General features: G+C 43.5%; 1 protein-coding gene across 1 annotated transcript in view; it reads right to left on the reverse strand.

Moving 5' to 3' along the window:
• The window catches only part of NIBAN3 (niban apoptosis regulator 3), a 95,856-nt gene that overhangs the window by 38,719 nt on the left and 44,115 nt on the right, over positions 1–13,022 (reverse strand). Inside the window, exon 7 of the mRNA XM_069231741.1 lies at positions 8,216–8,320. Within this exon, the coding sequence (XP_069087842.1) occupies positions 8,216–8,320 (105 nt within the window). The remainder of the gene's footprint in view (positions 1–8,215; positions 8,321–13,022) is intronic.

The following is a 13,022-nucleotide window of genomic DNA, read 5'->3' on the forward strand; positions in this document are numbered from 1 at the left end:
TTTTGAAGAAACTGAGAGAAACAGCAGGGGGTACGTCACTTGCAGGAAGTGACAGAAACAGATTGGGGGTTCACCTTCTGCAGGAAGTGATATAAATAGCAGGGAGCATACCACTTGCAGGAAGCGAATGAAACAGCAGAGAGAACACCACCTGCTGGAAGTGATAGAAACAGCAGAGAGAACACCACCTGCAGAAAGTGAAAATAACAGCAGAGAAAACACTTCCTGTAGGGACTGGGAGAAACAGCAGGGGTATACCACCAACAGGAAGCAACAGAAACAGCAGAGAGAACACCACCTGCAGGAAGTGACACAGACAGCAGACAGAACACCACCTGCAGGAAGTGATGGACAAGCAGAGAGAACACCACCTGCAGGAAGTGACACCGACAGCAGGAAGTGACAAAGACAGCAGACAGAACACCACCTGGAAGTGATGGACAAGCAGAGAGAACACCACCTGCAGGAAATGACAAAGACAGCAGAGAGAACACCTCCTGCAGGAAGTGATGGATAAGTAGTGAGTACACCACCTACAGGAATTGATAGGAAAAGCAGAGAGAACATCACCTCCAGTAAGTTATAGAAACAGCGGGAAGAACACCACCTGCAGAAACTGAGAGAAACAGCAGGGGGTATGTCATCTGCAGGAAGCAATAGAAACAGCATACAGAACACTGCCTACATGAAGTGCTAGAAATGCAGAGAGTACGCCACCTGCAGGAAGTGATAGAAACTGCAGCAAATACACCACCTGCAGGAAGTGATGGTTAAGCAGCGAATACACCTCCTGCAGGAAGTGCTAGAAACAGCAGAGAGTACATTACATGAAGTGATAGAAAGAGCAGCGAGTGCACCTCCTGTATTAACTGAGAGAAACAGCAGAGAGCACGCTACCTGCTGGAAGCGATAGAAACAGCAAAGAGTACACCACCTACAGGAAGTGATAGACAAGCAGAGAATACACCACCTGTAGGAAGTGATAGAACCAGCTGGGAGTACACCACCTGCAAGGGATAGAAAAAGCTGGGGTTCACCTTCTGCCGGAAGTGGTAGTAATAGCAGAGAGAACACCACCTGCAGGAAGTGATAGAAACAGCAAAGAGTACACCACTTGAGGAAGTGACAGAAACAGCAGAGATTACACCACCTGCACGAAGTGATAGAAACAGCAGTGATAGAAATTGCAAAAAGCAACCGACACAGCTGGAGGTTCACCTTCTGCAGGAAGAGGTAAAGCAGGGCTGGCTCTAGGGCGGTGCGACTGGTGCTACAGCACTGGGTACTGACTTTGGGAGGTGGCACCATGGTTGCAAGTATATTATAGTTCAAAAAGCCCCTACTGCAGCGTTCCTTGCCCCCAGCAATGTTCAGGCAACAATAAAAATGTCAAGATAACTTTGCTAATTCATGCTCTGCTTGGAGAGAGTTCAGAGTTTTCTGCAGTGGAAGTTTTAAGTTAGCGCAGGAGGTTAATATGCCGCATGCAAAGAACGTGTACCACAGAGACCACAAAGTGCATATAAATGCAAATAGGTCAGTGGGTTACTGCCTTTGTCAGAGAGGCCCTTTTGTTACTTACAGTTTATAAGTTAAGATCCTAATATAGAACAGTAATCTATTAACTGTCATCAAAGAACTGCATGCATTCCGCAAGGTATAGGTTAGAGGGTTATTATTTTTTTTCCCCATACTTTCATTATTCTAAGGTTGCAAAAAGGGTTTAACTCGGTATAAATCAATTCATACTATTAAAGAGAACCCCCAACCACGGTGTTACAGTTAAAATTCTGAGTTTGTGCTTCTATACGCCAAGCACGCTGAAACTATGAGCCTACCGGTAAGGATGACATGTGACTCCTACATCTTGTAGGGCTCTGTCTTATGTAAAATTTATTCTACACTGATTTCCTCCCTTAAGATTGATTGTCTCTGTGTAATGTGTGTGCGATGAAAGTGCTCTGACACCCTACACTGGAATGAGTGGTGCTACAAAACTAATAAAAAATCCATCTGAGAGAGAGTAGTAATGGAGATTTGAGTGCACTGTTGAAGGGTAGTAGTGAGAGAATCCCTGGCGGAGTTAGTCAGTGGGGGCACCAAGAAATATTGGCACACAGTACGCTGCCAGCACTAAGGCCACCACCTGCAGGAAGCAATAGAAATAGCAGAGAGAACATCACCTTCAAGAAGTGAGAGAAACAGCAGAGAATACATGTCCTGGAGGAAGTGATAGAAACAGCAGAAAGAATACCACCTGCAGGAAGTGAGAGAAACAGCAGAGAGTACACCACCTGCAGGAAGTGAGAGAAACAGCACAGAGTACACCGCCAGCAGGAAGTGATAGAAACAGCTGAGTTAGTCATTCTTCTCCCTACTTCATGAGACTTTCTCCAAAATAGATTATATGTTCATTCACCCAGGACAGACTGTGCACTTTGGGATGGCTCGGTATTTAGACTGGACTCTTTAGGGTCATGCCCCACTTGTAGAAGATCTACAAGGTCAGGTGTATGTGGTGCCGATACCCCAATGGCAGTTCTAGCCTCATGCCATATATGATCAAGTGTTCCGAGAGGAAATCAAGAATGCAGTAAGGGAATTCTTTGATGTAAATGAAGGATCTGTGTCCTTAGCCGGGGCAGCATGGGAAGCCTTCAAGGTGACCATACGAGGGAAATGTATGGCCACATCATATGGGGTAAGGAGATCGCTGGGGCGCAAGGTTACAGCATTGGAACGGCAGATTGGAGATATATATAAGCAGGCCCGCATGAAGAGGTGACCTGGGAGACTAGACGCCATCTGGTGGCTGACCTCGATGAGGCCTGGGAAACACAGGAGAAATATGACTATGAAATGTGTATTGAAACCCAACTCAAGCAAGGGGATAAATCAGGACACCTGTCAGCATGGCTAATCAATAGAGAAAACGGTGGGAGTGCTGTTGTATCTCTTAAGGCTGCCACTGGAGAGGTACTGATTACCAGGTACTACATACACAGTGCAACAACAGTGATAAGGCAGGCATTGATGCTATATTGGATGAAGCTCATTTACCTACAGTACATGAGGATACTAGGGCTCTTCTGAATGCTCCAATAGAGGAAGCAGATATCAGATGGGCTATTAAGCACATGAGCACAGGGAAAGCACCAGATGATGACGGCTGTCAGTTGAATTTTACCTGACATATGTGAATTGGCTGTGGATGCAATTGCTTGCTGAGTATAGGAGGTGTTTGAGATGGGAGTATTACCAGTTTCAGTAAGGGAGGAAATATAGCAGTCTTACTCAAACATGGGAGGGAACCCACTAATTGCGAATCATTTCGCCCATTGTCAATGATAAATGTGGATGCTAATATATTGGGGAAAATATTAGCACAATGCCTACCAAAGGCAGCAGAAGGGATAATAAATGTTGATCAGATGGGATTTATAGGTGGGCACCCCACTACTACCAACATCTGAAATGCAATCTTAATTATGGTACAGGCTGTGCAAAGAGAGGAACGAAGCACAATTGCTAGTCAAGATACCCACAAGGCCTTTGATACTGTTATATGAGTATTTATGGATTGCACATTACAACTCTACGCCTTAGGGGCAGATTACTTGCAATTGGTAAAGCTACTATATACTGTGAGCAAGGCAAGAGTGAAAGTAAGTAATAGAGTGTCAGAGAGTTGGTCAATAAAGAGAGTGACTCGGCAGGGATCTCCTCTTTCTCCAATGAATTTGCACTAATTATAGAACCACTGGTGCAAATTATAGGTATCCAACCGGAAAAACTATTTTATAGTGGTTGGGGATAAGCAGGAAATCTCATTATATGCTGATGATATTCTGTTAACACTGAGAAATCCTATGCCCATGTAGCTAGCTGTACACAGTACATTAGCGTGGGTGGTGGCACAATCAGGGTTCTGGCTGAATGGCGACAAATCAGTGTTGTATCCAATACAGTCGTCTGTAGTTGGGAAGGAGCGTCTACAGCACATTAAGATCCAGACAACCCCAGTGAAGTACCAAGGAGCGTATTTCAGTTCAGATTGCATTGAAGCATTTGATTCTAGAATGGGAAGTTTGCTGACATCCCTTAAGTGAAGTGTTCACAAGTGGCTGACATTCCCGATGTCCTTAATTGAGTGTATCACAATTAGCAAAATTATCATGCTACCTCGAGTACTATATGTATTGCAACACATGCCAATGCGCATACTGGGATTTTGCTTCCCCAAACTGGATGAATTGCTTTGATTGCTCTACTGTGGGACAGGAATGGCACAAATAAGTTTGGAGGTACTGAAACTACCATTGGGATAGTGGAGGGTTACAAGGACCAAATTTCAAGGCCTATTATTGGGCAGCTTATATTCAGCATATAGTGCTGTGGTTTCAGGAGCAAGGCACTGATCCAGTGCCTTGCATGGTTGTTCATGTGTTTGGTACGACCACAGAAGCTACTGGCATTGCCCTTAGTCCCTTACATTAAATGGACAGCTATATCGTTACAGGTTAAGACCCTACTAGATATATGGGGACAAGCAACTAAAAGAGAAGGGGATGAGTACATCTATATGCAGCAGCTGATTCCCTGGCACTCTGGGATTAGCCCAATGATGACATCTTCCCCTAGGCACAGAGGTGAAAGTGATACCCCACGTGACATGGGAGACCTGTTTGAGGATGGCCGAACGTGGGCGATGCAGATATTTGTGATAAATGAGGGATAGCTGGTGGATGCTTCCTGGTATATGCTGGTTCGACAGCAGCTGTTCGCAAGACCTGGGCAGGGTTTCCACGAGAACCAGAAACACATATATTAAACCAGACCCTCCCAGACATGGGAAGTGAGGGCAAACTCATCATCTGAATTAACTCATTGTTGATACCACTTACAACCTGTATAACTACACTGAAAACACAGTGGAAAGGTGATATGGGCATGGAGTTAAGGGAAGGGTACTGGATACTGGACATCTTTGTAGGATAACTGCAAGAGAATTACAAGTAGTACAAGATTGAAACGTATACATTATAAATTCCAACATAGGGATTATATCACACCACAGTGGCTGCACAGACTAGATTCCTCCAGATCAAAACAGTGCCCCAAATGCAGAAAAACAGAGGGAACCTATATTCACCTGTGGTGGATTGGCCAAAGTATAAGTCTTTTGTGGGACAAAGTAATTCAAACTTTTGGAATACTAAACGATTTGCACATTCAGGCAACAATACACATGTGCTTACTGGAACTAAAAATCCGTAATAAAACACACTAAATATGTGGAGAAGATATTGGAACTAGGCCTCACTGTGGCAAAGAAGTGTATAGCAATAAGATGGATGTCTAAACACAAAAGGAATGGCTATGGGTATTTGCGAGGTGGGTATGAGCCGAATGTGGGATACGCTACAGGTTAGTTTACAACAGAGTGGAACAGGGAGGAAGGATGGAATGGGACTTCTGGATACAACAGGAAAAGGGAGACCCTGAACCGTGACAAGACGTGGAGAGGACAGTTGATTAATACTCTTTCGATATATCTGTGATGCTGATCTGCTGTAATGTGATGCAATAGTACCAATTATAATGTTTAAGTGATCAAATGTAATGTACGGATTTATATGTATTGGCACATGTTGTGACTCATCTCTCTCCTTGTTTAGGGGTGTGTGGAGGGCGGGATGGGACAAGTTAATGAATTGTAATGTTATTTTGTTTTTAAAATACATACATTTAAAAACAAAAATGGTAAAAAAGAAACAGCAGAGTTTACACCACCTGCAAGAAGTGATAGAAACTGCTGGGGGTTCACCTTCTGCAGGAAGCGACAGAGACAGCTGAGGGCAGTGCTTAATTTGTAAATAAAAACGTGCCTGTGCCCAAAGCCCACCTCCTAAACACGCGGCTCCTGCAATTAAATCTGCGAGCACGGAATACTGAGGCGGTGTGATCCTGTAGCCACCTCAGGCCTCTTCAATCCATATAAAGCCACTCCCTGCCCCTTCAGCTCACTCCTGCAGCATTCTGCTTTCTCCCATTCTGATGCTTTTTCGTTTTTCTCTTCCTCTGTCTTTCCATATGTGTCTTTTTCTTGTAGTAAATGCTTGAGGCAGAAGAATAACCCCCGGCCCTCAAAAATAAGTGCCGGTGCTCAGCACCGGAATCAACAAGCACAAATTAAGCACTGGCTGAGGGTCACCTTCTGCAGGAAGGGATAGAGGCAGCATGTAATAAACGCCCTTCAGGAGCCTTCAGTAACAGCAAGCAGTATATCAGCTGCAGAGGCCTTCCATGGCTCATGGCTCAGAGGGCAGAAACATGTCGGCCATTTTTTATTTAGGCGACCCAGTGAGTCCTCATTCTCACCGAGGTGTCCCGCCCTTGTTTTTAAATACACCAGCAGACACCACTGTTAAAAGTGTAGATCACACACAGGTAACTGCCCAGGTGTTTTTATATTCCCTTAGCTTAGCTGGATCCCATTATCTCCAGATAAAATATATTTATGCACTCCCTCCTGTTCTTTTAACGGTGAGGTTTAGTCCGCCCAGGTGGCACTGTCCTACCTGGGTGGGGCTAGGTGGTCAAATGATGAAGCATGACACTATTTAGTGTGTGAGACCACCTAGTCCGTAAAGGAAATACCCCCTTCCCTTTCTCACCCTACACAGCACCCACACCACACGATTTTTACACCCAGCGAGGTCTAGGAGCCCACAGATAATCTCTCGTGAATGCAGCTCCAAATTATTGGTGAACCCCATACTTTTTTTTGTTGACTATCAGCTGCAGAGGTACACGTCCTATAGGAACGGAGGGAAAAGTCAGGTATACGGTTCCTGTTGGAAATGTGAGAAATCCACTGGGGAGTACACCTCCTCCAGTAATTGGAAGATACAGCAGGGAGAACATTTCCTGCACTAATCAGAGAAGCATCAATTAATACGCCCACACTGAAAAGAGGAGAAAAAGCAGGGAGCACACATCCTGCTAGAAAAAAGGCCAGCGTCCTGCAGGGACAAGGAAAAATAGCACTGTATATGTGTCCTCCAGGATGTGATGAAATCAGCACAAAGTACACATCCTGCAGGAACTGCAGGGGATCCAAGTACTCCAGTAACTGAGGTAATATCATGCAGGTACAGAATGTTACAACAGTGTGTGCGGCGCCTGCAGGAATTCAGAGAAACAGGAGTTCACATCCTGAAATAACTGAGGACAACAGCAAGGAGTAACCACTGGCAGGAAGTGAGAAAAATAGTGATGAGTACACCTCATGCAGGAACTAGAAGAAAGTGCATGGAGGACAAGTTACGCATTCTGCAGTAACTGATGGAAAAAAGACAACAGGAACTGTGACAAACAGCTAGCAGTACACCTCAGAGCAAATTAAGAGCACACAATTACAGATTCTGAAGCTTTAATATTCTGAGTCCAAACAATACAAAACACAGAGAAAAGCTTCTGCAAGAAGTGCACGTGTAGCTACAAGGGCTCTTCTCCCTGCTTGCATATCGTAGGGCATTGCAAGGAGCACACCACCTGCAAGCACCTACCTGCGGGAGGCTTAGGGTAGGAGTAAAGCAAGCGGTAGAAAAATATTCTACGGGAACTTAGGACACTACTGCAGGACCACGAAACCTGCAGGAATTTAGGGGGGCTGAGAACGACACAAATGCACTTCATGCAGAAACTTAGGGGGGACAGCAGGGTTATGTTGCACTCCCTGTAGGAATCTAGGACGGGAACAGCAGGAGTACACGTATTGCAGGAAAGCAGCGGTCAGAGGCAGAAGCCAAGTTAAAAACAACAGGAGGACACTTCCTGCAGGACAGCATGAACTGGGCCCACCTCAGACTCGAATTTGTCTTTTGTTAGCTGTGAATAGTTAATGTTGTCTTAGTTCTTTCTTTGATTTGTGGGGCCTGTAGCCTTGCTTTCTTTGTTATAATTGAGTAACAAAGAGGTCTCACCTCTTTGACATTAAACATCCAAAGTTATGATGGATTTTAGTGACAATCTCAATATAACATGCTAATTTGGTAAATACATTAGTCACACAAACTGCTCTTTTAGATGTCAGTAGCCAGAGTTTGGAAAGCAGGACAAGTATCAGAATGATGTGCTTTAAGTGCTGGGGCACGCATGCACTGATGGAGAGAAGTCAGGGTAGTTGAGGGCCCAAGATGGAGGGACTTACCTGGAACCAGGCAGTCTGCTGCCGTAATTCAGTCCCTCTTCGTGTTGGTGCAGCGCTTGACTCCAGAACAGGAAGCAAATCTTCCATCACGAGGTTACTAAGGATCTGTGAGCCCAAAATCAAAAAATGTAGAACCCAGGTCGTGCATGTAGTGAATATATATATACATATTACCCAGTGGCACTTGCCACTAGGTAGTTATAGATAGGTCTGCTATTTCCATAGACAAACTTTCTGAGCAAGACTTGTTAGAAGTCGAAACGCATTGGTGGTTGCTGTAACAATAAAATAGAGTGTTTAACAAACCTCCTGGAGTGCAGTGAATTTTCCTTTGATACTAATATATTATATATATATATATATATATATGGACTGGTGGTCACTAGTAGGTACTTATACTTAGGACCTAATTCCCATAGACAAATCGTTTTCTGATTTGCCTATAACTGTGCAGCCGATTGATGAATCTTCACAAAATTTTCAAAACTCGTATGCTAATTACTTTGCTAATTAGTTCTGCTGCTGTCATGACTGTTTCAGGTGACTTGTCAAGGAAAAGCCAAAAAAAAGGGGGGGGTCCCAAAACATGTTTTCCAATGTAATTTCCCATAGGTATTTTGAACACAACTACTCCCCGAACTGCTGAACATAATTACACCAAATTTGGCAGATAGGTAGATCTTGGTCCAGAAAGATGTTATTTGGTATTCAGCAGTTTTTGAGATACTAAAGGAAAAAAAACAGACAGATATCTAGGGACACGGATACATCTGATTGTCTTCCAACACTTCAACCAGGAGGTGTTTACAACCATTTTGGGATTGGGACTCAGCCGTGTCCCAAACAAAAAGTTTAAAAAAGGGTAAAGGGCAGGGTAGAAGTACCGTGAATCCCTAGACCTGGTGGTGGGTCCCATCTTTTGTTTAAACCATGGACCCCATGTGGGCCAGGCCCTGGGGCAAATACTAATAATTATGTTGGGGGGCACCCCTGCCCCCCCTTCCTATGGCCGATTTTGTCCCCAGGGACCTCCATCTCCCCAAGCCACGCAACTTTAATTGAGGTGGAGGAGGGCCGTGCACCCCCCCCAGGCTCTTTACACCCCCTGGGACCACTGCCTCTCCAGGGCTAGGCCAATTTATATGAGGGGGACTGTACGTACCCACTTCCTGGGCCCATTAGGGCACCAGGGACCACCACTGCCCGCTGCCAGGCTGATTTAGGAAAAAGGGGAGGGGTGCTGCACAGCCCCTCTCACAGGCAATTTTTGGCATTGAGGATTTATAATTCTTCCTGGATAGGCCAAATTTTGAATAGGCAGGGGGCCGTTGTCCACCATGTCCCTGGAACAGGCCCTGCAAATACCAAGGAGTGGAGCCGGGCTAGAGGCAGGGAGTTGGTAGGGACTACAGTGGCATTGAGGGTCCCCCCGCAGTACTCAATAGTGCACACTTGGTATTTATAAGGTATATATATTAATTACAGATTGGCGGTAGAAAGAAAGCCCAAAAAATAAACTAAACTGCATATGAAAAGTTTCATATTCAGAATTACTACATGAACAACTAAAAGGTACATTTATGGTCACATGATTATGTAAACCAATAATCAAATAAATAACAAATACAGGGAGTGCAGAATTATTAGGCAAATGAGTATTTTGACCACATCATCCTCTTTATGCATGTTGTCTTACTCCAAGCTGTATAGGCTCGAAAGCCTACTACCAATTAAGCATATTAGGTGATGTGCATCTCTGTAATGAGAAGGGGTGTGGTCTAATGACATCAACACCCTATATCAGGTGTGCATAATTATTAGGCAACTTCCTTTCCTTTGGCAAAATGGGTCAAAAGAAGGACTTGACAGGCTCAGAAAAGTCAAAAATAGTGAGATATCTTGCAGAGGGATGCAGCACTCTTAAAATTGCAAAGCTTCTGAAGCGTGATCATCGAACAATCAAGCGTTTCATTCAAAATAGTCAACAGGGTCGCAAGAAGCGTGTGGAAAAACCAAGGCGCAAAATAACTGCCCATGAACTGAGAAAAGTCAAGCGTGCAGCTGCCACGATGCCACTTGCCACCAGTTTGGCCATATTTCAGAGCTGCAACATCACTGGAGTGCCCAAAAGCACAAGGTGTGCAATACTCAGAGACATGGCCAAGGTAAGAAAGGCTGAAAGACGACCACCACTGAACAAGACACACAAGCTGAAACGTCAAGACTGGGCCAAGAAATATCTCAAGACTGATTTTTCTAAGGTTTTATGGACTGATGAAATGAGAGTGAGTCTTGATGGGCCAGATGGATGGGCCCGTGGCTGGATTGGTAAAGGGCAGAGAGCTCCAGTCCGACTCAGACGCCAGCAAGGTGGAGGTGGAGTACTGGTTTGGGCTGGTATCATCAAAGATGAGCTTGTGGGGCCTTTTCGGGTTCAGGATGGAGTCAAGCTCAACTCCCAGTCCTACTGCCAGTTCCTGGAAGACACCTTCTTCAAGCAGTGGTACAGGAAGAAGTCTGCATCCTTCAAGAAAAACATGATTTTCATGCAGGACAATGCTCCATCACACGCGTCCAAGTACTCCACAGCGTGGCTGGCAAGAAAGGGTATAAAAGAAGGAAATCTAATGACATGGCCTCCTTGTTCACCTGATCTGAACCCCATTGAGAACCTGTGGTCCATCATCAAATGTGAGATTTACAAGGAGGGAAAACAGTACACCTCTCTGAACAGTGTCTGGGAGGCTGTGGTTGCTGCTGCACGCAATGTTGATGGTGAACAGATCAAAACACTGACAGAATCCATGGATGGCAGGCTTTTGAGTGTCCTTGCAAAGAAAGGTGGCTATATTGGTCACTGATTTGTTTTTGTTTTGTTTTTGAATGTCAGAAATGTATATTTGTGAATGTTGAGATGTTATATTGGTTTCACTGGTAATGATAAATAATTGAAATGGGTATATATTTTTTTTTGTTAAGTTGCCTAATAATTATGCACAGTGATAGTCACCTGCACACACAGATATCCCCCTAACATAGCTAAAACTAAAAACAAACTAAAAACTACTTCCAAAAATATTCAGTTTTGATATTAATGAGTTTTTTGGGTTCATTGAGAACATGGTTGTTGTTCAATAATAAAATTAATCCTCAAAAATACAACTACCCTAATAATTCTGCACTCCCTGTACAATAGATCAGAGATTCCCAACCTTTTGACTTCTGTGGGCCCCTATTTTATCACTACTGGAACCTGGGGACCCCCACAGATCATTTTTGGACTCCAGGGACCCCCCAGTGAGTCACTACTGGAAGCCGGGACCCCCACCTAAACATTGTTGATGATTTAAAACATAAAACAATACACACAAAATACAGAAACACATACATTCATCAAACATGTACCCAAATGATAACACATTTTATTTAATTTGCAGACAAATATAAATAAAAAAACATTTAATTTCAATAGGAAGGTTGAAGCTTTTATAAATTGAAAAAACACACATCATCCATACTATTTTCTGTTTGATGCACCTGCACTGCTCCCACAAATCAATCTGAAGATACGAATTTAATTTTTAGCCACCAATTTTGAATTCCTTGACATTTACAGTACTTTTAAAATGTCCAATTGTACATTTAGCCACTTTATAAAATCTTTATTAATCTGTGAATAATATTTAATTTTCTAAGTAGTTGTGGACCCCTTGAGGAGACTTTGCAGACCCCCAGTGGTCCCCGGACCACAGATTGGGAACCACTGCAATAGATAAAAAGAAAGAAATCACATTAAATCTGATTGCCACTTTGTAAGTATAGTTAGTATTCCCAAAAATATGGATTCCCCCCATATTAGCTCCCTAATAACTTTCCATCCGTGTGAGGAATCACCACAAACTTTTCCAGCCCTATAGTATTTTCTACATTTTGAGATGATGTACATTTTTGTGGTGAATCCTTAAGGGAATGCAAAGGTAAAAGGGGGTCTCAAATTGCGTTTGTCCACCACTACATTTTCCGTAGCCCATGTATTTGAAGTAGTGCAAAAACAGCTGGATGGATTTACATGAAATTTGGCAGTATTACACATTATGGTACAGAGATGATGCTTTTTGTGTACTGCAGTTAAGTAGGATAAGTATTTTTAATTGATAAGGCATTTAAACTTAGTGAAATCTGTCATTGTGGTGCTTTCACAGAATTTCATCAAATTTTGTGAAACTACTGTGGTACATGGCTGCAAACCTGTTTAAAAATATAATAAAAAATATAAATAATTTTCCCTACCTATCACCACCTAAAAAGTGGTAATAGGTAGGAACCCACTGCTTACCTATATCTAAGCCTAACACTGACCACTGCCAAAGTGTAGTGAAAACAATATGGCTGCCTTTTCATTTTCTCATCGCCATGTACCACAGTATACTGAAAAGTTATCATGGTATACCATGGTCAAAAATATAACAAAAGCCTAGTTGTATTATTGGATTGTGGTACCCTTGCATCACTCACAGTGTCACATGGACAACGCAATACTTGAGTCAGATTTACAAAGGAACGCAAGGTCACCAGGCATGGCCCTGCATAGACTGGTAAATCTGGAGAAATGCAAGGCAGTGCAATTCGCTCTTTTGTGTTACTCTGCACACCATAATGTACAATACTGCTACATTTCACATACATCTGTATGCCACACCACTGTAGTAACTCCACTACACACTATTCCTCTCTATGCCACTACACTCTGCACCTCTCCATTGTACAAGACTCCACTCTACGCCACTTCACTCTTCTCTATTACACT

This window comes from Pleurodeles waltl, chromosome 4_2 (assembly GCF_031143425.1).
Source record: "Pleurodeles waltl isolate 20211129_DDA chromosome 4_2, aPleWal1.hap1.20221129, whole genome shotgun sequence".
NCBI classification, from domain to species: Eukaryota; Metazoa; Chordata; class Amphibia; order Caudata; family Salamandridae; genus Pleurodeles; species Pleurodeles waltl.